The 22,378-nt window shown below is 54.2% G+C and overlaps 11 protein-coding genes across 11 annotated transcripts; 6 read left to right on the top strand and 5 right to left on the bottom strand.

The window, feature by feature from the left end:
• Positions 1-606: 606 nt before the first annotated feature.
• On the top strand, positions 607-2,226 carry CLAFUR5_14171 (uncharacterized protein; the record flags this gene model as incomplete). The annotated part of the gene is made up of 2 exons (XM_047913319.1): positions 607-689; positions 756-2,226. 2 exons carry the CDS (start codon positions 607-609, stop codon positions 2,224-2,226), a joined length of 1,554 nt encoding a protein of 517 aa, XP_047769269.1.
• A 235-nt stretch (positions 2,227-2,461) lies between these two features.
• Positions 2,462-2,680, bottom strand: CLAFUR5_14170 (uncharacterized protein; the record flags this gene model as incomplete). Its single annotated transcript, XM_047913318.1, has 1 exon — positions 2,462-2,680. One exon carries the CDS (start codon positions 2,678-2,680, stop codon positions 2,462-2,464), a length of 219 nt encoding a protein of 72 aa, XP_047769270.1.
• A 582-nt stretch (positions 2,681-3,262) lies between these two features.
• On the top strand, positions 3,263-3,945 carry CLAFUR5_14169 (uncharacterized protein; the record flags this gene model as incomplete). The annotated part of the gene is made up of 2 exons (XM_047913317.1): positions 3,263-3,343; positions 3,373-3,945. 2 exons carry the CDS (start codon positions 3,263-3,265, stop codon positions 3,943-3,945), a joined length of 654 nt encoding a protein of 217 aa, XP_047769576.1.
• On the bottom strand, positions 3,909-4,519 carry CLAFUR5_14168 (2-acyl-1-lysophosphatidylinositol acyltransferase; the record flags this gene model as incomplete). The annotated part of the gene is made up of 2 exons (XM_047913316.1): positions 3,909-4,239; positions 4,317-4,519. The coding sequence occupies 2 exons, from the start codon at positions 4,517-4,519 to the stop codon at positions 3,909-3,911; spliced, it is 534 nt and encodes a 177-aa protein (XP_047769575.1).
• Positions 4,520-4,849: 330 nt separating this feature from the next.
• CLAFUR5_14167 (uncharacterized protein) lies at positions 4,850-5,270 on the bottom strand (the record flags this gene model as incomplete). The annotated part of the gene is made up of 2 exons (XM_047913315.1): positions 4,850-5,026; positions 5,145-5,270. The coding sequence occupies 2 exons, from the start codon at positions 5,268-5,270 to the stop codon at positions 4,850-4,852; spliced, it is 303 nt and encodes a 100-aa protein (XP_047769744.1).
• Positions 5,271-8,376: 3,106 nt separating this feature from the next.
• CLAFUR5_14166 (Cytochrome oxidase assembly protein shy1) lies at positions 8,377-9,483 on the bottom strand (the record flags this gene model as incomplete). The annotated part of the gene is made up of 2 exons (XM_047913314.1): positions 8,377-8,491; positions 8,555-9,483. 2 exons carry the CDS (start codon positions 9,481-9,483, stop codon positions 8,377-8,379), a joined length of 1,044 nt encoding a protein of 347 aa, XP_047769574.1.
• A 503-nt stretch (positions 9,484-9,986) lies between these two features.
• Positions 9,987-10,736, top strand: CLAFUR5_20378 (uncharacterized protein; the record flags this gene model as incomplete). The annotated part of the gene is made up of 1 exon (XM_059463214.1): positions 9,987-10,736. One exon carries the CDS (start codon positions 9,987-9,989, stop codon positions 10,734-10,736), a length of 750 nt encoding a protein of 249 aa, XP_059319197.1.
• Positions 10,737-10,774: 38 nt separating this feature from the next.
• CLAFUR5_20377 (uncharacterized protein) lies at positions 10,775-11,317 on the top strand (the record flags this gene model as incomplete). Its single annotated transcript, XM_059463213.1, has 1 exon — positions 10,775-11,317. The coding sequence occupies one exon, from the start codon at positions 10,775-10,777 to the stop codon at positions 11,315-11,317; it is 543 nt and encodes a 180-aa protein (XP_059319196.1).
• Positions 11,318-11,958: 641 nt separating this feature from the next.
• On the top strand, positions 11,959-13,057 carry CLAFUR5_20376 (uncharacterized protein; the record flags this gene model as incomplete). Its single annotated transcript, XM_059463212.1, has 2 exons — positions 11,959-12,588; positions 12,650-13,057. The coding sequence occupies 2 exons, from the start codon at positions 11,959-11,961 to the stop codon at positions 13,055-13,057; spliced, it is 1,038 nt and encodes a 345-aa protein (XP_059319195.1).
• Positions 13,058-13,829: 772 nt separating this feature from the next.
• Positions 13,830-14,524, top strand: CLAFUR5_14165 (putative pathogenesis-related protein; the record flags this gene model as incomplete). Its single annotated transcript, XM_047913313.1, has 2 exons — positions 13,830-14,314; positions 14,374-14,524. 2 exons carry the CDS (start codon positions 13,830-13,832, stop codon positions 14,522-14,524), a joined length of 636 nt encoding a protein of 211 aa, XP_047769573.1.
• Positions 14,525-14,773: 249 nt separating this feature from the next.
• CLAFUR5_14164 (Norsolorinic acid synthase) lies at positions 14,774-22,036 on the bottom strand (the record flags this gene model as incomplete). Its single annotated transcript, XM_047913312.1, has 3 exons — positions 14,774-16,654; positions 16,706-21,848; positions 21,900-22,036. The coding sequence occupies 3 exons, from the start codon at positions 22,034-22,036 to the stop codon at positions 14,774-14,776; spliced, it is 7,161 nt and encodes a 2,386-aa protein (XP_047769572.1).
• Between the last annotated feature and the right edge of the window lie 342 nt (positions 22,037-22,378).

Here is a 22,378-nt window from a genome sequence, read left to right as displayed (position 1 = left end):
TACCAATTACCAACGCTAGATACAAGATGGGATAAAATCAAGATCCATGAACGCGAGCACGGTATAGATGGCGAAGGCACTTGAGTTGTTTCGGCGATATTTGTACGGTACTTTGTTTTTGGTGATTTCGGGATACTGCCTTTTCGTTTCTTCGGATGGATGGGTAGTCGTGGACGTTTTGTTCGCGGTGCTCTTAATGTTTAGATTTGGTTGTGCACGATACCCTTGGTAATGATTCTTGCTCATTGCTTCACTCCCTCTGCTGGTCTGTGTTGATGGTGTTGATGGTGGATGAGACTGTCGATGATGTTCATTGTTGCTGCGGTACTTTCGATGACTGTATCTACAACGGTGTTGCTGTAGCTGAGTGACATTTGGATCTAGCGGCCGCTGCCAACGACGTCGGCGTATCTGCTGGTGAGATGCTGAGTCTTGCTAGGATACTTTGGAAGAGGATGTTAGTCTGCTGCTGCAGCACGACGCTGGATGTGTTGTCGTTCGCAGCCTGTGCCGTGATCCGAAGCCCTTGAAGTCCAAATGGCATTGACTTTCAGCTTTGGACATCCCACTTCCCGGTCCGACCTTGCTTCATGAACGTGGCCGCGAATGTCTCCTTCATGTAGCGACCGCACATCCCAAGGCAATATTCTCACCATGTCTTTGGCCCCGGCCGGGCGGATCTATGTTGGGTAGGTGCCAAAGCGACCGCTGGTGCAGCAGTCAGTGACCGAATCATCAACATGCACAAACAGCAGCGGGATTGATGATACGGCAGGTGAGGAGAGACGTGTCACTGACCACACTGGCATACCACTGGCCCAAGGGCGACGTCTTGGCGACCTCACAATCCAGCCGCCGTTCAATCAATCTACTGCTCTCGCGAACGGCGACGAACGAGACCCGAACACGATGCCCGACAACGAGAGCAACTCGGTGGCTTATGAGGTGTCCAGTGCTGTTGAGACTGTTCAAGACGCCACAAATGACGACGCGACCAACATCTCAAAGGCTATCTCAATGGCTAGTAAGAGGCAGCGAGACAGATGCCGCTCGTATTCAAGAGATCCATCAGGCCCGGTCAACCTCATGATCTATGAGCTGCGAACCGCGATGGGCAAGTCTTCTGGCCGGGACCAGATTGCCGGCAATGCCAACCGTAGACACAAGGACAGCGGCCGAGATGGCAATACACTTGATGCCCTCGCGTGTTACAATCGATTCACATACACTGCTGAGCAGATAGCACGTGCACGATCGGAGCCTTATGAGAAGGAGTGGTACATTACCCCTCGAGGGAAGAAGAGCCATGTCGCTCACAACACAGGCAAGAGAAAGCGCTCTGGCAATACGGAGGAGCTGGACCGACTCGTAGAGCTGGACACTGCCGAGCACACCAGCACAGACCCGTCTCTGGCTCTGAAAAAGCATCGACTAAACCGGCGGCTGGGTCGCTCAGATCCGCATAATCCTGGTGACCCTGTCAATATCAAAATCTATGAGCTGCGCGTTGCCTTGGACGAGACCTCTGGCTGGCCGCAGATTGCGGATATCGTTAATAGGGAGCACAAAGGCAGTGGCCTCAAGGGCCAAGCACTCTCTGCTGCGCTCTGTTACCAACGCTTCACGAACACGGCACAACGGATTACGACACGTCGATCGGAGCCTTGTCTGCGTGAGTGGTATATTGGACCTGCTAGGGGACCTCCACAGGGTGGTGCGATTCAGTCGCTGAGGGAAAGGGTTGGCCGCCCTGGCACGGGAGAGAAGGGAGGTAGTGCTCGATCACTCAGTACATCCATTGAACATGTAGAAGCCCACAATTCATTCACGAAGGACAACGAAGCGGAGCACGGCACGACTGAAGAAGATCACGACAGTACCTCTAGCTCACGCGACGACACGGCCAGCCTGATCAACGACCCTTCGAGCGCGAAGGCCGCAACGACGGATCGTGCAAACAGTGTCGTCGACAGTCGCGAAACCATAACTCCACTCACGCTTCTACCAGGTTTGCATACCACGACTCCTGATGCACTATGGACTGACCTTGCCAACCTATACGAAAGCCTCAGCACTCATCTCGAGGCAGCAAAGACGATTTGCGACCACGAAAAGTATGATGCATTACGCGATCACTTCGATGATGAGGTTCAAGGACTGCACTACAGCTTGCGAAGAGTGCAGCGAATTTTGAATTCGTTGCCGGATAAGGTGTACCAAGTCTGAAGGAAGGTCATGATACACGTCGGGCGCATAAAGGCTCAGATACTCACCTTATACACTGTTGTCACCAGCAGCAGCGCTCCTTGTGCGCAGTACAAGCCAGCCAAATGCCGTTGGCTTCAGCGACCATCGACCAGCGGGCTACAATCTCCATGCACAGCTTCCGCGCCGCACTCATTATCAAGCAGAGATCATACGATACGGTATGTACCCACTGCTTGGCTCAAACCTCGCTCATCTAATCTTCTAGATACCCTTGCTGCCAGGAATACAGCATTTCCTGAAGCGCAGCACAGGCCATCCGCGCATCCCTTGCGTTACTGATATAGTTCTCTTCGAGCGGGTCAGTGTCCATGTACACCGGGCCCATCGCAGGGTGAATGATCTGCCACTTGACTGAAGATGGTTGGCGGGCCTTGAACTTGTCGTCCTGCTCTTGGTATTTGCACAAGGTCATGGTGCAGTATCCGCATCGCGCTCATGATCTGGTGGTATGTCCTGACAACAGTCAACACCACACTTTATCAACACGTGCGACTCGGCCTACTGGATCAGCTGTCTCTCATTATCAATGAATTCGTGAGCGGCGCGCCAGAAGTCATACTCCGGATAGCCCATGACTTTGCAGAACAGGGAGGGTGCGGAAGCCAAAGCTGCCAGACCAGACAATGGAAGACCATGGCATACAACATCACACGCGCACTCTTCCTCTAGTGCACCCGGCTGCGCAAGACAGAACATCCCATCGTAGCTTCAGAGCAGACAATGCCGAGGATCCCGTGAACCTCATGATCTACGACCTTCGTACCGCATTGGACTCAGGCTCTATGTGGCCAGAAATCTCCATAGTTGTCAGTCGGAAGTTCAGGAGCCGCGGTCACATTCTTCCAAATGCATGCTGCCGACGCTTCAACTTGACTGCAGAGAAGATAGCAGTCGCTAGAGCTGAGCCGTATGCGCGCGAGTGGTACGATGGACATCGCAGAACTATCACGAAGGGGAATGTGCAAGCGCATAAGCGTCGCGTCGACTACGCGAAATGGCATTATCATTCCAAAAGTGCAAGTCGGAAAGCGGGCAGGTCTGTGGAGGGCTCAGCCAAGTCCTGCAGAGATCGAACGTGGACGATGGCTACGACGGCACGTACAGCCCCGAAGGCAGCACACCCCGACTAACGACTATAACTTGCGCAGAGAGAGAGACTTTTTGTCTGGGGAGGTACAAGCTCTCGAAGCGGCGCGAGAAGCCACCTCCAGTGCTTGGATCAAGCAGATCTCGATGCTGGAGGAGGCGCTGGGCAACTATGCTGATGATACCGTGAGTGAGTCCACGGCTGGCGATGAGAGCAGGGCCGGTGCTATCGTTGTCGAAAATCAGTCGGGTGAGGACAATCGGTTTCCCCAGCTTGCTATCGAGCAAACGTCAAGTGCTACCTCCTCAGGATCAGCACCCCAGGATGGCAATACATCGCCTGAAGGTACATCCCAAGGCCTGGCACATTTATGCCGACAACTCGATGCCTATCTGGAAGGCGCTTCGGCCAAGTGCAAGTTGGAGCAAAACGTTGTGCTGCGCGATCAACTTCAAGATGAGACTCAAGTGCTACAGTGTAGTCTTGAGCGTATTCAAGAATTGTTCTCTATACTGTACAAAGCTTCTAGCAAGCCCGAGGCTGCTGCGCAACCTCATGTGGACGCCCTAAGAGCTACTGCACTACGATAAAGCAGCTTGAAGACCGACCAACTGGTGAACACGGCAGCAGCACCACCGAGGATTTGTGCAGCCTCCAGTGGATGTCGAATCTTGATCTCAGTTGGCGGAGTGTCATCAACATCGTCAGCAAAGCGTCCATGCTGCTGAAAGTGTTCTAGAAGCCGATCTTTCTCGGCCCATCGCTGGTTCAGCCACTTGTCGAAAGCTTCTGCATCGTGGAAAGGGATGTCCCTGACGGCGTATCGCCGCCAGTGCATGTGAGCTGGCGGTGCTGCTCGGCCCTCGACATACAGAGCTTTCAAGCTGTGGATTTCCTAGCCGTACTGTCCATTCCTGCTGATCGTTAGGAGTGTGTTGCAAGACGGGAGGTTCGCACTTACGGAATATCTTCATATGCAATCGCACAGTCATACACCCAGTCAATCGTACCTGCCAGCCCTTGCAGACAGAATTGCAAGCCGCGAGACCTCGGAATAAGGACATGTTCGAAATCGGCAACTCCGACCTTGTTCGCCCACTTTCGACTTACACCACGGGCTGTTATGGACATGTTGGTCCCCTCGGGAAAGATGAGAAGCCACATCTTTGCCCGAACGCTTGTGTCAGAAAGTTGGCCGATTCCCTCAGTAAATCGCCGCTCGTCTGCCTCCCAACGACGGGACAGGAAAATCCACGAAAAGATCTTCGTCCCCGTACCAATGATAGGAATTTTGCCGAGCGAGTCTTTCAGGATGATGTATAGGTGGCCATGCTTCCCGGCGGTGTAGGCGGTCCACCAGAAGAAGAGCCAGTCCGTATAGAGCTGGGGATGTTAGCGCAGGCTAGTGATGGGAGAGTGACAATCGACAGACCTGATGGTTGGCAATCAGGATCATCCGATCCGGAAATACACAGAACGGTGTGTCGCCACCGCTTATTTGATCTTTTGACGCTGGCGTCGCCGCTTATTCGGGCTGTAGTAGGCGCGCGCAACTGATTCAAGGCTAGCAAGAGGAGGGCGGTCGATTCTTTGATCACTGCCTGCCATGCATGATACCATCGACGATTTAACCAGTAGAGCGGGAGGCCGAGCAGCTGTTGAACGTGGAGACTAAAAGATAAGGTCAGCCGAATAGTATCTGAGACTTGGCCAAAGGAGTGCAATACCTAATTGCAGTCGTGAGGAAAGACGAGACTAGCAGAACGGCGATGAGATATTGCCCGCATACTGTTATGAAGGAAGATGATGGGGCATCATGTTCCGTGGCCTCGCAATGTTCTGGTGGCATCGATTTCGGGGTTTGTTTGACTTCGAGCTGGACCCTGGGCCGTCCGTCTACGAAACGCTGTGTCATGCCCGCGGATGGCATATTCACGTGAAGTTACACAGACACTAATGCATCTGAGTCGTGGAGTCTCTTTACAACATACATGTAAGCACAGGTGGCCCCAACAGTCGTAGCCGGAGAGCTGTCTCAGCTTACAATATTGGCCAATTCTCGTTGTCCCTTGCTCCGCGCGGCCTTGGAAATGACGCAGCCTAAATTGCCACAGCCCCCAGCTGGTCTCGGCCTGCAGAGACTCGAGCACGGACCCAGACAGTATGGTATGGTGAATATATGTCCGCATCATCTGATTCTTAGTGCATGCGAGGAGCCTCTTTCTTCACATTCCCATCACCACGTCCAGCAATCCCTCGCCATGTTCGACTGGGCTGAATTCAGACTAGTTGACCTGCAATGCGACTGTCCCACACGACAGTGTCTGCTTCCTGTCCACAGGTGAAACGATGAGTCTTCATACATGAAGTTATAACAGTTTCCCTCGAACGGGTGTGCTGTGCAAAGCAGGTTCCATCAGCACAAGTCCTCAGTGTCCGCCGCGGACAGATGGTACCAACCCAAAGCGTGCAGCTGTCTGATGACTGTGTCATTTGAACAAGAATGATTTCGAAGGAAGCAAAGGTGAAGAAGAAGCAAAAAGAAGCAAATGATCTCCTTGGGCTGAAGGGCAAGCCGCGTCCACTACAGGCAGCCCTAACGACAATCGTATCGTGAGGACGTAGTTGCATCTCAGCGGCGACGTAGTGCGCTACGGTTGAGCCATTCAGCCCAAGACAATCGTCGAGGGTAAGGGTGTAAAATGAGAGATGTTATACCTTCTTCTCATTGGAGGGGCTGGCATCAAATGGTCCGCGAGAAGCAAAAGGTGATGTTCAGGAGGACAGTCGACTGCTCGTGAAAATAACTTAGGCCATCCTTTAAGAACGAAGGCGCAGGGAAAAGGAAGAGTCCAAAAAGTCCAAAGGCACAGAACAGTCACCTTGGGCTGAGCAGCGAGCCGTCTGCCGCCTTCCTTCGCCCGCCCGCCCACGATGATCATATGGTGAGGCGGGAGATAGTGGAGACGATGTCCTGGTTCTTACCAGTTGGGCCACTGAGCCCAAGATGATTGTCGAAGGAAAGAGGTATGTGGGCATTGAAATGGCTTGTGCTGATGAGATATGGCACAAGTCGTCCTAATCACGGAATCAGGCAAAAAGAAGAGAACGAACATCTTGGGCGGGAGGGCGACCGTATTCCATCATCTTCGGCGTTTGGTGAAGATGTCATATGTTAGACGTTCTCTTGGACCGGGATGTGCTGTTGCCCATATCCCACTCCGACCAACAGGTTCTGTTGAAAGCGAGCAGGGAACAGAAGATAATGTGGCGTCCAGCACTTCCATGGTGCTAACAAGACTACCTTGTAATAAGACAAGACAAAAAGTGTATCCGCCAACCAAAGGCAAAACGACCACCTTGGGCAGGATACTAGACCGTCCTCGAGGTCGATCGCGGTCAACACTTCTTTGTCGATACCGGGCGATTTCTGTGGACAGCGATGTATTTTCCGACTGAGCTATGCTGCCCAAGATGATCGTCAAAGGTGAGAAAGTTGTGTATGCATATATAGCATGCAAGAAGGACATGATAGAACTGAATTTGCACCGGTGGATATAGGTTGCATATGCCGACGCGAGGCAAAAGAATCACCTTGAGCTGCTGAGCAAGCCTCGCATCCAATCTATCCTACTCATATGATACCACGAGCGGATACGAGGGCGAAAGTGATGAGCGCCCTTATATTGTACCGCTGAAGCCAAGATGATCGTTGAAGTTGAGAGTATAGACGTGCGGATGCAGCTTGTAATATGTCCCTCGCGCTGATACGAATCGATCAAGCGTTGCAAAAGTTTATGTGTCCGAATGAAGCAAAACAATCACCTTGAGCTCAAGGGCAGGCTGGCCACCAAGGCACCAGACCACGATTCCATCGTGGACCGGTAGGCATTAGGACAGGCGTGCGGTGTACACCCATTGCGCCATTCAGCCTAAGATGATTGTCGAGGGCTAGAAGATAGCTTGGAGTTTATATAGTCTGTTATCATGTGTGGACCTTGCGTGTGACGAGGGCCCTCATAAGATTCGGAGTTGAAGCTGCGTGTGATGAGGTTTTTGTCTACCATCTACACTCCATGCCGGCATTGCCGTGAGTCTAATAAGAGTGATGCCTTGAAGTGAGTCCTTTAAGGAAAGTGCAGGCCAGTCCAAAGACCACCAGAGATGTAGGGTTGACTGGCGTGTCACCATATAACGATTGTTCAGTTGCCTGTTGACCTCCCCGATGAGAGTGTCTGAGATCGTGGCACATGTGATCAACGTCTACGGTCTCAATTGAACCGATAGAGAGCGTATCAACAGGGCGGTGATGGCTCAAGCCTTGATCCTAATCTGCAGGCGTGGGACGTGATCGGTGAGAGCGATACGTAGCGTCAGCGAGCCAGTACCGCATGACTCCCGGTTCCCTGCTCGAGGCTCGCTGGCAGATGTGCTGTGCTGCAGCAAGCTTTCCCAAGGGATCATCCATAGCCATCGATCCTCGACGGGCCGTCTGTGTCGTGACAGCGTGAACAAGCTGCGAGATCACACATTGCCTAAGCTTCGCCATCTAGTCATCCCTCTGTCTTGATAGACGCCCAAGCTGTGATGCCGTGTCATACGAAGGACGTCCATGTGAATCAGCATTCCAGGGACTGGGGCAAAAGAATCATGGTACTCGCTTGTAGCAAAACAATCTTCCCTGGCGCGATGTATTGGCTGCCCAATATGCTGCAAACTTACGAACAACGCTTCGTCAGTACCGCTGATGATCCGCAGCCACTGGACCATCTGGCCAGGAAAGATTGTCGAATGGCAGAGTTTCGATCTGTCGTTATGTAGCTTGAATTCGAAGATGCACGTGCATCGACTTTCGATCTTGCGCATATCTTGAGAGCGCGGTCACTCGGGGGGTCTAATCGGTAGCATCGCTGAACAATGTCCTGGCAATGGGGTGCGTCGGTCATCCAGTGAGTATTGAATTCCTTTCATGTCCTGCATGGGATCTCGGTGCACCATCCAGTCTGATGTAGCTTCCTGCTCTACCATTCCTTATTTTGCCTAATCCTCCTCGACACACCGCCAGCAGGCTTTTTCAACACCATCCACAACATGATACTCGTCGCCAAGCTCAACGAGAACCACGTAAAGATATACCTGCCATCACATTAGCACCCACCCAAGCCCACCTACCCTCCACACCGACATGATGGTACTCACTGTGTATGATTATTCCTCAAATTCACCTCCGCACTCCTCCCAATCGGCACGCCCCTCGCCTCCCTATCATAACTGACCAACAAATCCGGCTTCATCGTCTCCTCAATCCACACCGGCTGGCTGCCCGTATGTTTCGCCATCTGATACACATCCGGGAAATACCACTTCCCCTCTTGCGGTTTATTTTCCGGTGTGAACATATTCTTCTTCCACGGCTCTCGTAACAACCCTTCCACCACGACCTCACCCTCAGGCAACGCGCCAGAAGCCTTCCGAACGGATTGGGAGGCCTTAGATTTAGGGATCCAGCCGCGGTTTACGAGGATTGTGGTATTTCCATTTCCATTTCCCTCTTGTTCAAAGGGCGTTATGACCAAGTATCCGTCGTTCCCATCATGCATCCGAGGCCCTATCAACATTTCCCGATCATGTTTGAAGACTCCCCTCGCATAGACTCTTCTATAATCAAACTCCTTCACAGCCTCTGGGTCGATCTGCGGCGGGAGTGGTAAGGGCTGCTTGACTAGTCGATCTTCGAACTTTGCGATTAGGTCTGTTTTCCACGTGAGACGTTGGACTTGCCAGCAGCCGAGGATGAAGGCAGTGACGGGGATTGTGGCGAGGACGAGGAGGCCCCAGGGTTTGTGACGGCGGCCGCTGCGGATTAGTTGGGGTGGATTGTCGACTATGGAGGTGAAAGCGGGTTGGTCGCCGGGTTGGGTGGATTGGTGGCGGCGTTGGCGTTGACCCTGTTGGCGCAGCGAGCGGAGGATGGAGGAGGGGCGGAGGGATGGGTTCTGGCGTATGCAGTGGGTGCAGATGAAGGGTTGTGGGTGGACGGTGGTGGTCTTTGTGGTGATGGTTCGAGAGGCCCGTTGGGAGGAAGCTTGTTCGATGATCGCGCGCCAGAGGGGCCGTGCTTTGTCCATGATTGCAGTGCGGTATGGTCGTTATGCTATGGTGGTGTTGATGGGGTAGAAGAGCTTCTCGAGAGATGTCCGATGTCAGTGCGGAACGTTCCGCGACCAGACCCGTCAGTCCTTCCCGAGGCCGAACAACAATCTGTCGCTGTGCAACACGACACTCGGAAGCCAGTCGGAGCATTTGACCCGGTGCACTGGATATCCTCCGAGCATACCAGAACTGTGGTCATGGGAGGCGAGCACCGCGGAATCGCCATGAGTCTCGATGTTGATGCCGGCTGGCCACGAGAACGATGAAACGAACAACACTCTCCTCATCCATTGCAATGGGTCAGTTGTGCCGTGATGGATATTAGCGGGGCCACCAAACGCCGGGCCATGTCAATTCAGGTATTTCACGTTGCCCATGTGGTAGTGCGACCCTGTAGCCTAGCTTTGCTCGCCCTTGGTCCTTGTGCTTCCCAAACGTGGACGTTTTCTGCTCACATCCTCCTCTATCAGAGACCAGAATGGTGTCCCTAGGCAGAAAACGGCCAGTCTCTGGAGCTGTGAATGAAGCTGGAGATGATCACCGACCTATTCACAAACGGAAGAGGACTTCACAGAAGAGACCAAGTCCAGACCAACTGCGAAGCCTGAATCAACGCCGCTCGCCCCTCCTGCGCCTTCCTCGCGAACTGAGAGATCTGATCATCGAAGAAGCCCTCCCGTTCTGCGAGGGCCGAGAGTTCAGACTCTGGTACGGCAAAGGGACCTTACCCTCAGGACTACTTGGAACATGCCATCAGCTCCGCGAAGAGACCACCGAGTTATTCTTCAAGACCAACACAATCTGCATCACCGGCCGCCAGAACATCGAAGACATGGTCGACATGTGGAGCAAGCACCACAGGCTGATCAAGAAAGTTCGACTCATTCCCTGCGAGCGATCAAGCTACGAGCGCGCCATAGGTGTTGCCGCCTCGCACGCTATTGACTGCGACCTCGATCCGAAGACGGTCTGGGCGCCGTACTTTCAAGAGCCGTTGTCGCTTTCTTATGAAGGAGCCTTCGGTACTTTTTCTGGGTTTGTGAACTACGCGGGAGATACGGAGCCTTACGATGCGGAGAGGTATGCGAAGCTGTGGGATAGTGCGCACTGGAGTCGTCAAGATTCGAGACCTGCAGGGGATGGAGCTCAACTGCGTCAAGCAGCTGTTGTGTCACTGCTCCTCATTGTGGCTGCCTGGAACTTGGTCCAACATCAGGTCCAACAATGATCAAGATGGACACCATGGAAGACCTGTCAAAAACCAACATGGACCGATTCCAGCCGGTCCACCAGACTTCATATCTCCTGCAACTTCCACGTGAGCTCAGAGACATGATTCTCGAGCTCGTTGTGGCACAGACGGATGAGGTAAAACTCTTCATCGAGCACTTCGAACGCGACTCCATCAACGAACAAATACCGCCAAGTCTGATGCACACTTGCTCGCAATTACGCATCGAGGCTGCTGAGATTTGGTACAGCAAGAACACATTCCGGATCCATTCCATCCAGCAGCTGCTAGGTCTTCTCGATTTCGAAGCTGAGCATCACAAACACTTGCGGTGGGTCCGTCTATCCAATGAGGCTACACCATACATCGCCCAAGCTGCGAAAATGGCCGCGATTGCTGACCAGACTTGCCAACTGGCAAAGGGGACGATCAGTGTCATCTCGTCAGATAATCACCCAAAGCCAGGGGGATGGGTGTGCTTCTTCGTGGATGCTCGTGGTCGCATAGAAACTTACGAGAATGATCGATACTATGCAGATCTTGACGAGCATTACTGGGCTATGCAGGATGAGAGTTGAGTAGGGCTTCATCGCTTGGACCTTTGCATCTGCCTGCGGGAAATGCCCATCACCTCACTCAGTCTGGTCATTGGTCATCTCGTGGCCTTGCGGCCAATGCTCCCTTTCAACACCCATGACACCCATGGTCATTCTAGTGCGCCGGAGTGGCCGTCGTGGACCACCCTGGTACACTAACATCTTAGTTTAGCACTAGACCACGTGGGCGCGAAGTCTAGGCTCACACTCGTCATCCACGATATACACCTTCATTGATGACACGACTGGTCCCACACGCTGCAACATGCAGATGTCAGACTTGATGGCTATGCTCGTCGAAAATCTGGCAGACTGACCATCGGGCTATGGCTTGCACAGAGCCACTTCCGGTGCCTGGGCTTGTTGATGATATCCCGATGGCACAAATCATAGCGTCCGAAGCGTAAAAACGTCCGTTCCAGAAACGCCACGAGAAGATGTTTGCAGCTGGTTGTCGTTGGCCTGGACGACTCTGAAGGGATGTCTGCAAGCCAGTATCTGCATCTGGGCGCAGGTACAGCCTTTCGTGGACGACATAAACACCTTCAGCGGCCAAGTTTCGACCTGCACCACAAAACTCGAACACCATCGTCTCATGGCTGCTCAGCACATCCATCGTCAACATGCGTTCCGCCCTTCTAATCCCAGCACTGGTCGCATCAGCTGCCGCTGGGCCCGTAGCTCCAGCTGCTGATATCAACAATAAACCAGCGAACCAATTCTGCAATGTTGTGAAGGGATATGTCAGCGCGGTCAAGCAACAAAGCGCAGCAACAGCATACTGCGCTTCGGTTCTCTCAATACCTCTCGCCACATCGACGAGCACCATACTCGTTACAAGCACAACCGTCTCCGTGGCTACATCCTACACCTCGACCTCAACTACCACAACCACTTCTCAACTTAATTGCGCCACACCGGCGGTACCAGACCCGTTCACGAAACGAGACGCTAAACCATCTCCTGCACCCGATCTCCATATCAATGTGGGCGAGGCAAAGGTCATGGAGAAGCGGGCAAAGGCTCCAGTAAAGAAGTCATCTTGCTTTGGAGCATACAGCACGAACCAACTCATCACCTCAGCTTGCAAATGTCTCAGCATCGCCGCATCAACCACCACCATCACAACGACTTCGACATCGATCTCAACCTCCGCAACAACGACCCACATGGCCGCCACAGCAACAGTCTCAGCAACTAGCAACTTCAAAATCAAAATTTCGGGCTCCCAGTTCGACGGTCGCTACATGCAGGTAGCCGATGGCTTCGGGTCCGGCGGCGTAGTCAATGGACTCGACTACAATGCCGGCTCAGTCTTCTCTCTCGACCACCAACGGCGCTCTCATCGCCCGCACTTCCCTCGGCGGCTACGTGGACAACCTTGATCCAGGTACTTACTACGCCACACATCGATCGACCGCCGAGCGACCGTCCGACTATGTCAACTTTGTGGCATCCAAGTTCATTCCTATGGACGATGCGCAGAGGCTGAACTGCAAGATTACCAACAATGCTGTCGACGGGACGTGCGGCTTCACGTGCAGTGTGGCTTCGACACCGCCGTCTACGGTTAATAATGCGTGCCCAAGGTTAAATCGGCAGCAGCCGTGGTTTCTGGGTGTAGCTGTTGAGACTAGTTGTGGTAATAGTGATATCTCGACGTCGCCGACTGGGTTGCCGTTTGAGATGTTTGCTGTGACAAATGGGCAGGCCAAGGTCTGAGTGGATGATACGGTAGCTATGGCATAGAATATGTCCAATGAACCTGCAGAAAATCAGTACAGAACGCGAAAGGACCTGCGCTCAAGATGAAGCAGCAATCTATCTATGGGACGCTCACGCTGCGAGGTGAAGGCCGATATCAGACCTGCGAGATGTCCGCCTCGTCAGTCTTGCAAGAAGGTCCGCGGAAGCAGACGGACTGGACGGAAGAAGATGCGAACGAAATCGGTACTCAACGCCCATCATCTCGACGGCGAAATCGATTCATCGCCTTGCCAAGTCGTGGAAGCTCGTGGCATTTGTCGATCTTGCCTTGTTTGGAGCATTGGCAAGCCTGGCACCCAAACTCCATTGTGGGGAACGTCACAGCCCACGCACAATAGAGACCGCAGAGCACATTTGAAGAGGACATTGATGGAATAATATTGAAAGGGCCGACATTCAACTGCAATGTTCCCGCAATACAGGCCTGCCCTCCAAGTATGAGGACACGGTGAGACAGCAACGCATTTGCCAATGTTTTGCTGACTTACCAGAGTTCAACGCTCATGAAGATCAAGACGATGTCTCAACCGCCTAAATAACCACATACAACGTCCTCACAACATGAGGTCTTGGTCAATGTAAGAATACGACAGAGGGGATGATAAATATGGACGATGCAACATCCTTGACACTTCCACCTTCCACCTTCCCTTCCTTTTGCCCACTTCCTCACCTCTCACCTCCCAGCGTCCCAGTATCCCAGTAATAGTAATAATATCTAATAACCATGCTCCTCCCAACCCTCCTCGCCCTAGCCGCCTCCGCCACAGCCGCAGTCCACTCCTCCCACCCCCACTCCCACCTCCACCACCGCGACCACGACGCCTCCCTCGCCAAACCCAAAAAATTCGGCGCCGAAGGCTTCTACAAACAACAATGCCTAACCCACCACAACATCCACCGCCAAAACCACTCAGCATTAGCCCTAACCTGGAGCGACGCCCTCGCCTCCACAGCGCAGAAAATCGCCTCGACCTGCAAATTTGAGCATGACGTTGAGATGGACGGCGGTGGGTATGGTCAGAACATCGCGAGTGGGATCGGACAGGAGAATGTGTCGGCGGTGATTACGGAGTTGTGGTATAATAATGAGATTGGCGAGTTTGGGGAGCAGTATGGCGTGGGGAGTCCTAGTGAGGAGAAGTTTGAGCTTTGGGGGCATTTTTCGCAGGTGGTGTGGAAGGGGAGTAGGGAGGTTGGGTGTTGGACTGAGTAAGTTTATCGTTTGTGCACATGATGAGTATGAGTGGATTTGGCTGACGGGGATGTAGGCATTGTCCTAATGGTGTGGAGCTTGCTGAGGATACGTTTGATTATACTGTCTGCAATTATGGTGGTCCTGGCAATGTGGAGGGCGAGTATGCGGAGAATGTTGGTGCGCCGGTGGGGATGACGACGGAGAGCTGGAGTTATACGCAGTAGGAGAGAGGGGAGGGGGAGGGGGAGGGGGATGAGGTATGGCTGATGGGATAGTGTAATGGTAATATGGTAATGTGTAGTCAGGCGAGGAAAAGCTTTGTATAGAATCTATAAGGAAATATCCACAACGCCCGAAATCACCAACTGAGCAACGCTACAGAGAAGAAGCGATACCTGCATCGCCAGAATCCAGCCTCCTCAGGAAACGCCCTCAATGCAAGCAAAGCCACCATCTCCATCCTCCCTAATCAACTACCCCATAACCCTCTCAATCAACTCACTAACCAAATAAACCCTCGCCTTCGTCATAAGCGTAAAATGATTCGTATCCTCCGCCTTGACAAGATCAAACTTCGCCCCCGGGCACACTTTATCCCATCCATCAGGCCCAAAATCAGTCCGTTTCTGAATCATGAAATGCATCCCCTTCATCTTCGGCGCCTCCTCCTCCTTCATCACAGTACTATCAGCCCAAATCAGCCCCACCTTCGGCATCTTCTTGGTCTTGAGCGGGTGGCATTTGTAGTCGAGCATGACGTCTACAACGGCCATGAAGTGAGGGATGAGGTATGGAGGCGGTTCCACGGTGCCGACGACGGTGGATTCGGTGAAGTTCACGGCTTCGTAGAATTCTCGTGGGAGTTTCTCCATTACTTGCGGCACCGGGGCGTCGAAGATGAAGAGGGATGCGACTTCCTCGCCTTGGTTGATCAGTGTCTCAGCAGTGACGTACGCAAACGCGCCTCCGCTGCTCCAGCCGCCGAGGTGGTAGGGTCCCTTTGGTTGGCGACGCTTGATCTCGTTGACGAAGCTTCGCATCATGGCTTGGTGCGTACAGGTCATGTTCTCGGGGTCCCGGGCGTAGGGGCAGTTGATGCCGACGACTGCTACGTCGGAGCGGAGCTTGGGGATGATGGAGTAGGAGGATGCGCTGCCGCCGCCGTCGGGGAGGAGGAAGAGGATCTTGGAGGCGATGCGCGGCATGCCTTGGAGGATGACCGAGTTGGTGGCGCGGCAGGTGTCGGTCAGGGTTAGATCGCTTTTGAGGGTTGGGGTGGGTTCGTCGTCTGGTTCGGTGTCGGAAGAGTGGCCGCTGTCTGAGTGTGGTGGCGTAGCGATGTCAGCGGGTGCTGAAGTTACAGATGAGTTGTCAGAGTCAGCACTGCTGGATGGTCCTGTGACGTATTCGCGGAGTTGAGCAACGGTTGGGAGGTCGACGAAGAGGGAGAATTGCGAGTCGAGGTCAAGCTCAAGTTCTTCGCGGAAGCGCGAGGAGATGACCATGGAACATAGCGAATCGATGCCGCTATCTGAGAAGATGGTGTCGTCGGCGAAGTCTTCAGCTGCGACTCCAGACTCCTCGGCGATGATGCGAAGGGCGGCATCAAGGGCTTCTGTGTTCGCTGCTAGTGAAGCGGTGGACGGTTGTTGAGTTGCTGGGCGGTAAGGAGGATCGTCTCCAAGAACTTCCCTAACAGCTTCGTCGACTTCACCCTGAGAAGCGTCGGGGATGTAGGCTGGGGCCTCAGTCGGAACAGGAGCCTCGATCTCAGTGGCCGTCGTGTCGACTGGCGTATCCTGGTTAGCAGGAACAGCAGCAGCTGAACCTCGAAGAAAGTCCCTCAGACTGGCAACAGTAGGACAATCCGCAAACAGTGCCCACTCAGGCTCAAGCTCAAGCTCAAGATCTTCTCTCAACCGACTAGTGATGACCATAGAGCTCAGGCTGTCCACCCCCATATCAGTGAAGTTGCTATCATCAGTAAGCTCATCGAGAGCAATGCCGCTCTCCTCAGAGACGATCTGAAGAGCATCATCGAAGACCTTGCTGCTGACTGGAGCCGCCGGAGTGGTGATGACAGGCTTTGGAGGAGCAACGGTCTTTGGCGCGGCCTGCATAGGTGCAGGTGCAGGTGCAGGTACTGGTTCAGGAGCTGTTTCGGCGACAGGCGTGGGCTCTCCAAACTCCTCAGCAGCACTGGATGCACCAGCAGATCCACCCAGAAACTCCCTCAAACTAGCGACAATAGGGCAGTCGGCGAAGAGAGCAAAGTCAGGAGCGAGATACAGCTCCAAGTCCTCGCGAAGACGGGATGTAATGACCATGGAGCTTAAGCTGTCGACGCCCATGTCCTGTGAAGTGTTGGTATCATCAGTCTCGATATTGGGCTGCGCGGGCCTTACCGTGAAGTTACTATCATCCGTCAACTCGTCCAGGGCAATGCCACTCTCCTCGGAGATGATCTTCAGCGCCTCGTCAACCTTGCCATTATCTGCCTTGACCACAACCTTCAACGCCGCAGGCTTCGGGGCAGGCGGTGGTGCCGGCTTCGGTGTCGATGGTACAGCAGCGACTGGCGAAGCCTTCGGTGCCACGACCGGAGCAGGCTTCGCCTTCGCCACCGGCATAGCAGCTGCACCCTTGGCAGCACCGGGCTTTCCACCACGTTGCCGAATACCCTTATCCATCGCACTCTGCAACACAGCCCTCAACGCCTTGCGTGGGACACTCCGCAGCGACAAACCCCGGAAGAACGCAACTACCTCATCACCATCCAGCACAATCGTGTCCCCATGAACAAGATCTCCCTTCGGATCCTTCGCCATCTTCGAGTACACCACATACTGCTTCTCCTTGACCAACGGCTTATAAACCTGGAAAGACTCCCATCCATGGTTGACATACACCTCCTTATCAATATCGGTGTCATCCTTGGCATTCATCGCGAAACCGCCGACCTGTGTGATGGCGTCGACGTAGGCTGGGTGGGCGGCGTAGGTTCCTGCGTCGGTGCAGGTGGAGAAGTTCATAACGCTGACGGCTTCGTTTTCGGCTTCGTTTAGGATGAGATTGTTGAGGAGCTTGTAGTCGGGGTGGAAGTGGGCCATGGAGGACATGAGTTTGTAGCCGGATTTGGTGTTGTAGTGGACTAGTTCGCCCTTCTTCATACGGGCGCGTAGCGATTCGATGGCGGCTTTGTACTCTGGGACTTTCTTCTGGAGTGATTTTTGCTGTGCGTCGGTGGTGAAGCGGACGGTGCAGTATGCGTGATCCGTATCTAACTTGCCGTCTGCGGTGTACGTCTTGAACGTCACCTTGGCGGACCGTGTCGTAGCCGCCATTTTTGGAGGCCAGCTCATCGTCACGGTCGTTCGCAGAAGTTGAGGCGCCTTCCCGTGCGGAATGAGCGCCTTGTCAACGACAAGATCCGTCACATCGACCCTACCATCAATAGCGCCAGCACCAGGATGTCCGGCGCGGATACGGTCCATGGCATATTTGCCTACCTGGAGCGCAATGTCCGCGTAGAACGATGGGGTGCAAAGAGGGATGTCGTCAACAGTGTGGCCTTGAGCTATGCTGTTGACATCGGGGCGGGAGATATCAGTTTCAACTGTGAAGTGGGCTCCCAGGGGCTCCGTCTTCTCCTCAATGACTTTATGCACAGTCGTGGTGATTGGAATGCCAGGGTACGCTTCCTTCGTAGGATCAAGTTTCGACATCTTCTTCGCAGGCTTATCGCTCGGTGCTGCCGCAATAGCCTTCTGGGCTTGAGCTCCGCCTGGAACGACAACATTCTCGACGAAGGTATGCTTGCCTGGGCAGTAGTGCGAGGTATCATGAACATCCTTACCCTCATCCGCGCAATTGCAGTGTATCTTGTGTCGATGCAGGACCCAGTCACCTTCATACTGGATGAAATAGTCCTTCAAATCCCAGCCATAGTCAGGGAGCTGAATGACCGTCTTCGCAGCCTCGAACGGAGCATGGACCGCAGTCCAGTTAACATCGAGACCTCCAGTATAAAGCGTCGTGAAAATGGTCGACAAGTTCGTCCAGACATCCGGACCCTTATCCTTCAGCGTGGGCAACGCCGTAACGCTCTGGCCAAGGATGTTCTTAATCATTCCACAAAGCAACGGCTTCGGTCCAATTTCAATGACGATAGTCTTCTCACTGATCGTGCCCTTCTCCTTCGCCGTCTCGAGGGCCTTAACCATCCTCACCGCTTCCCGACAATGGCGCGCAAGGTACGCAGGTCCAACCACTCCCTCCTTCTCAACCACGCTTCCCAATAGCGGACTCAGCACCGCAAGCTTCGGCTTCTCAAACGTCGCGCCAGAAGCCAGGTGCTCGAAATCCTCCAAGATCGGCTGCACCTGCGCGGAATGGAACGCGAACGGCAACTTCAACATCGTCGCCTTCACGCCCTTCTGGCTTAGAACTTGCTGCACGCCCGCAACCTCCTCCACAGTCCCGCTCAGCACGGTATCTTCGGGTCCGTTAACACACGCGACCTCAACGTCCGTCCCGGCCGTAACTTCCGCGAGAGACCACTCGCTAGCCTTGCAGGCGAGCATGGAGTGCGTGCCCCTCTGGCATCGCTCTTGAAGCAGCTCCGCTCGCTTACCGACCAGATAAATCGTATCGCTAGCGGACAAAACACCAGCGGCGTAGAGGGCAGCGTATTCACCTAGTGAGTGTCCAACCACAGCCGAGGCCTTGAGACCAAAGGACGTGAGGAGATTGAAGAGCGCCATTTGAAGCGCCGTAATCGCAAGCTGAACCACGATAGGTAAATTCTGCTCAACATCTCCCGAAGCGGTCGTGAAAATGTGCGCGAAGCTCGGGAATCCGTGCGATTGCGCTAGACGGTCGTAGCGTTGGAGCTCAGCGCGGAATTTAGGGTACGAGTCGTAGAGTTGCCTTCCCATGCCGAGATACTGGCTACCTTGACCTGTGAAGGCGAAGAAGACGGAAGGCTTAGCCTTCGGCCTATTGACACCGTCCTTGTTCTCGACGGCTTTCTCCAGCTTCGCAGTGATGTCCGCGATGGAAGTGCCCGAGACAGCGACGCGGTGGAGGTGGTGCCAGCGGCGGGCTGTGGTGGTGTAGGAGAGGTGTGGCAGCGAGGCTGTTGGGTTCTTCTTCAGATGGGTGAGAAGGAGGGAGAGGTTATTGCTCAAACTCTTGCCGACGTGGCCGGAGACTGTGACGGTGTGGGCTGTGCGCGGGTCTTGGGTCTGCACTGGCATCCTGTCTGGCGAATCTTCGATGAGGAGAGCAGTGTTACCGCCTGCGGCGCTGAAGTTGTTGATCAACACCCTCCTCGCCCTGCCCTCGCGTCGCAGGAACGGCTTAGGCTCGAAGGCGATGTGGACATTCCGCGCGGCGAGGTCTGGGTAGTTGTGGTTGATCCTACTACCAGGTTTGATACCGCAATGAGGTGGGATGGTGTTGTTTTGGAACATGAGCAGAACCTTGATCAGACTCGTCACACCAGAGACACCTTCGCCGTGGCCAATATTGGCCTTCGCGGAGCCGACGTATAGAGGCTGCTCCTTGGTGCGCAACTGCTCATTTGGCGCGAAAACGGAGAGGACAGACTCCATCTCGACTGCGTCACCGACTTGCGTACCAGTCCCGTGCATCTCGATGTAGTCGAGGGAAGTAGCATCAACGCCAGCGGTGCTCAGACAAGCTTCCATGTTATCAATCTGAGCCGGGACGAAAGGACGAGTCATGGAATCGCTCATAGCGGAGTGGTTCGTCTTCGCATCGAGGATAGTTCCAATAATCGGGTCGCCATCTGCGAGAGCGTCTTCGAGTCTCTTGATCATGACGGTACCGACACCCTCAGCACGGCAGTAGCCATCAGCCTTGTCGTCGAAAGGCTTACAGTTGCCGGTACGGGACAGGAAGAACCCCTTATCAAGCCCAGCATGACCATCAGGTGTGAAGATCATATTCGTCCCACCGGCAACAGCAGTATCGCAGTCGCCATGCCAGAGGGAGTTGCAAGCCAAATGGATAGCAGCGAGCGAACTCGAGCAAGCCGTATCGTTCGTGTAGCTAGGTCCCGAAAACTCAAAGCAGAAGTTAATCCGGCCAGGGATAAAACCACGATTCCCGCCGGTAATGAAGTACGTATCAATATTCTGCGCCGTGTTGGTCTCCATCCAATCATTAGACGTCACACCATGGAACACCCCAATCCGATTCCTCTGCGTGGACGGCGTCGTATCCGGCACGATCCCACCCCGCTCCATCGCCTCATACGTCGACATCAGCGCCATACGTTGCGCAGGATCCATCTGCGGTGCCTCTTTGGGGGAAATGCTGAAGAAGCGGGGATCGAATTCTCCAGCAAAGTCGAGCCAGCAGCCCCATTTGGTGGCGCCCTTGTTACGGGCACGGCCTGTTGGGTCGACGTGGGTGGTGACGTCCCAGCGGCGCTTGGGGACTTCTTTCACGACGTCGAGACCCTTGTAGAGCAAGTCCCAGAAGGAATCTGTGCTCTGCGCTTCGGGGAAGCGTCCAGACATCGAGACGATGGCGAGCTTGCTCTTGCCCGAGCCGGGTCTGTGGGCGTAAGCTTCGCCGGTGGACGCCTTCTCGACCTCAATGTTGGCGATTGTGGAACCGAGGGCGGCGGACAGGGCACGGTCGGTGGAGGTGGTGATTGGAGTGATGAGCACGTTCTGTGCGCCGCGGAACTTGAGAAGTCTTGGGAGCTCCGTCTCGACATGGCCCCAGCCGATGCTCTCAAGTAAGCATTGGTTGAGGGCGAGCTGGATGACTGCGAGGTAGTTATCCGCCCATGCGAGCTTGCCGGATACGCTCGAGATGAATGGCAGCTTGGCTGGGTAGTTGCTCCAGGTGTCGACAGGTGTTGTCTCGAGAATGGACTTGACATCCTCCGGTGTGAAGAGAGCGGGGTTGTGCGCTGGCACGTAGATGGGGATGTTTCGTGTCTTCTTGTCCTTGAGTGCAGGCTCTTGTACCAGCTTCTTCAGTATGCGCGGTGCTCCGCTGACGGTGGTAGTCTTCGAGGAGGCCGATGTGATCCAGGGTTGCTTCGTCTTTGGGAGAACGTTGGAGGCGCAGAAGTCTTTGATGGCCTGTACGGCAGTCTGCTCGTTTGTGTCGAACAATACCACTGACCATGGCTGAGTGCGGTCTTCTGTAGCACTTTCGAGACGATCTCGCATGTCCGTGACACAGAGACCGAGGCGGAAGGCGATCAAAGCTGTCTGGACAGCAATGGGTAGGAGCTCCGAGAGGGAGCTGCTAGAGCTGACTGCGGCAGCGGCCAGCGAGCCGGTGCAGATACCCAGCACGTAGCTGCTATCGTGTCGTGGATAAGGCTTGGTGAAGTCATGGAACTCTCGCATGAAGACACCGAGTTGTGTGATACAGCTGAGAGCCGTCTGGAAGGCTGGACTCAGCTTGCCGGCGACATACTTCTTCAGCATGTCTGCCAGATCGAAAGTCCTAGCTGCCTTGTGCTCGGCAGGAGGCAGACTCTGGATCATCTGTGCTCGGCTGGGCGATGGTCAACAACAGCCCACTCCTCGATGGACAGCCTGTACTTACACCACATAGTGGGACTGTTCCAGGAAGGCAGTCAGGATCGGGTTATCCTTGACCTGGAACAGTTCTCGCAACTTGGGCACAAAGTCATAGGTCTGGTCACCGAAGACCAGCACTCTGGTCGCGTTGGAGTGTGCCATATTGCGTATTGTGAAAGGTGATGGCGGATAGAGGCGCCTGGGTATCTAGATTAGTGGAACATCAAAGAGGCGCGAAGCACACCCGGGAAGAATGAGTGTAGGTGTGAAGACAGAGGACGAGGTGTGTCGTGGGCCGGGTGGTCATAGGCTCAAAGTCAACAGATGGAAGGGGACAGTAGTGAAGAAGTGTACTTGTCCTGCATTGTTGAAGCCAACATGTGTTCGGGTCTTGCTTGCGAGACATGGTCGCTGTCCGCCACCAGCAGTCGGGCCACTGGAGGGATGGCTGGCCTGGCCGACAGTGGCAATCACGATAGCTCAGGCAGAGTTCGTGTGCGTGCA

This window comes from Fulvia fulva, chromosome 13 (assembly GCF_020509005.1).
Source record: "Fulvia fulva chromosome 13, complete sequence".
In the NCBI taxonomy this organism is placed as follows: Eukaryota; Fungi; Ascomycota; class Dothideomycetes; order Mycosphaerellales; family Mycosphaerellaceae; genus Fulvia; species Fulvia fulva.
Note: the sequence above shows the minus strand (reverse complement) of the source record. Positions and strands in the feature narration are given on the sequence as shown.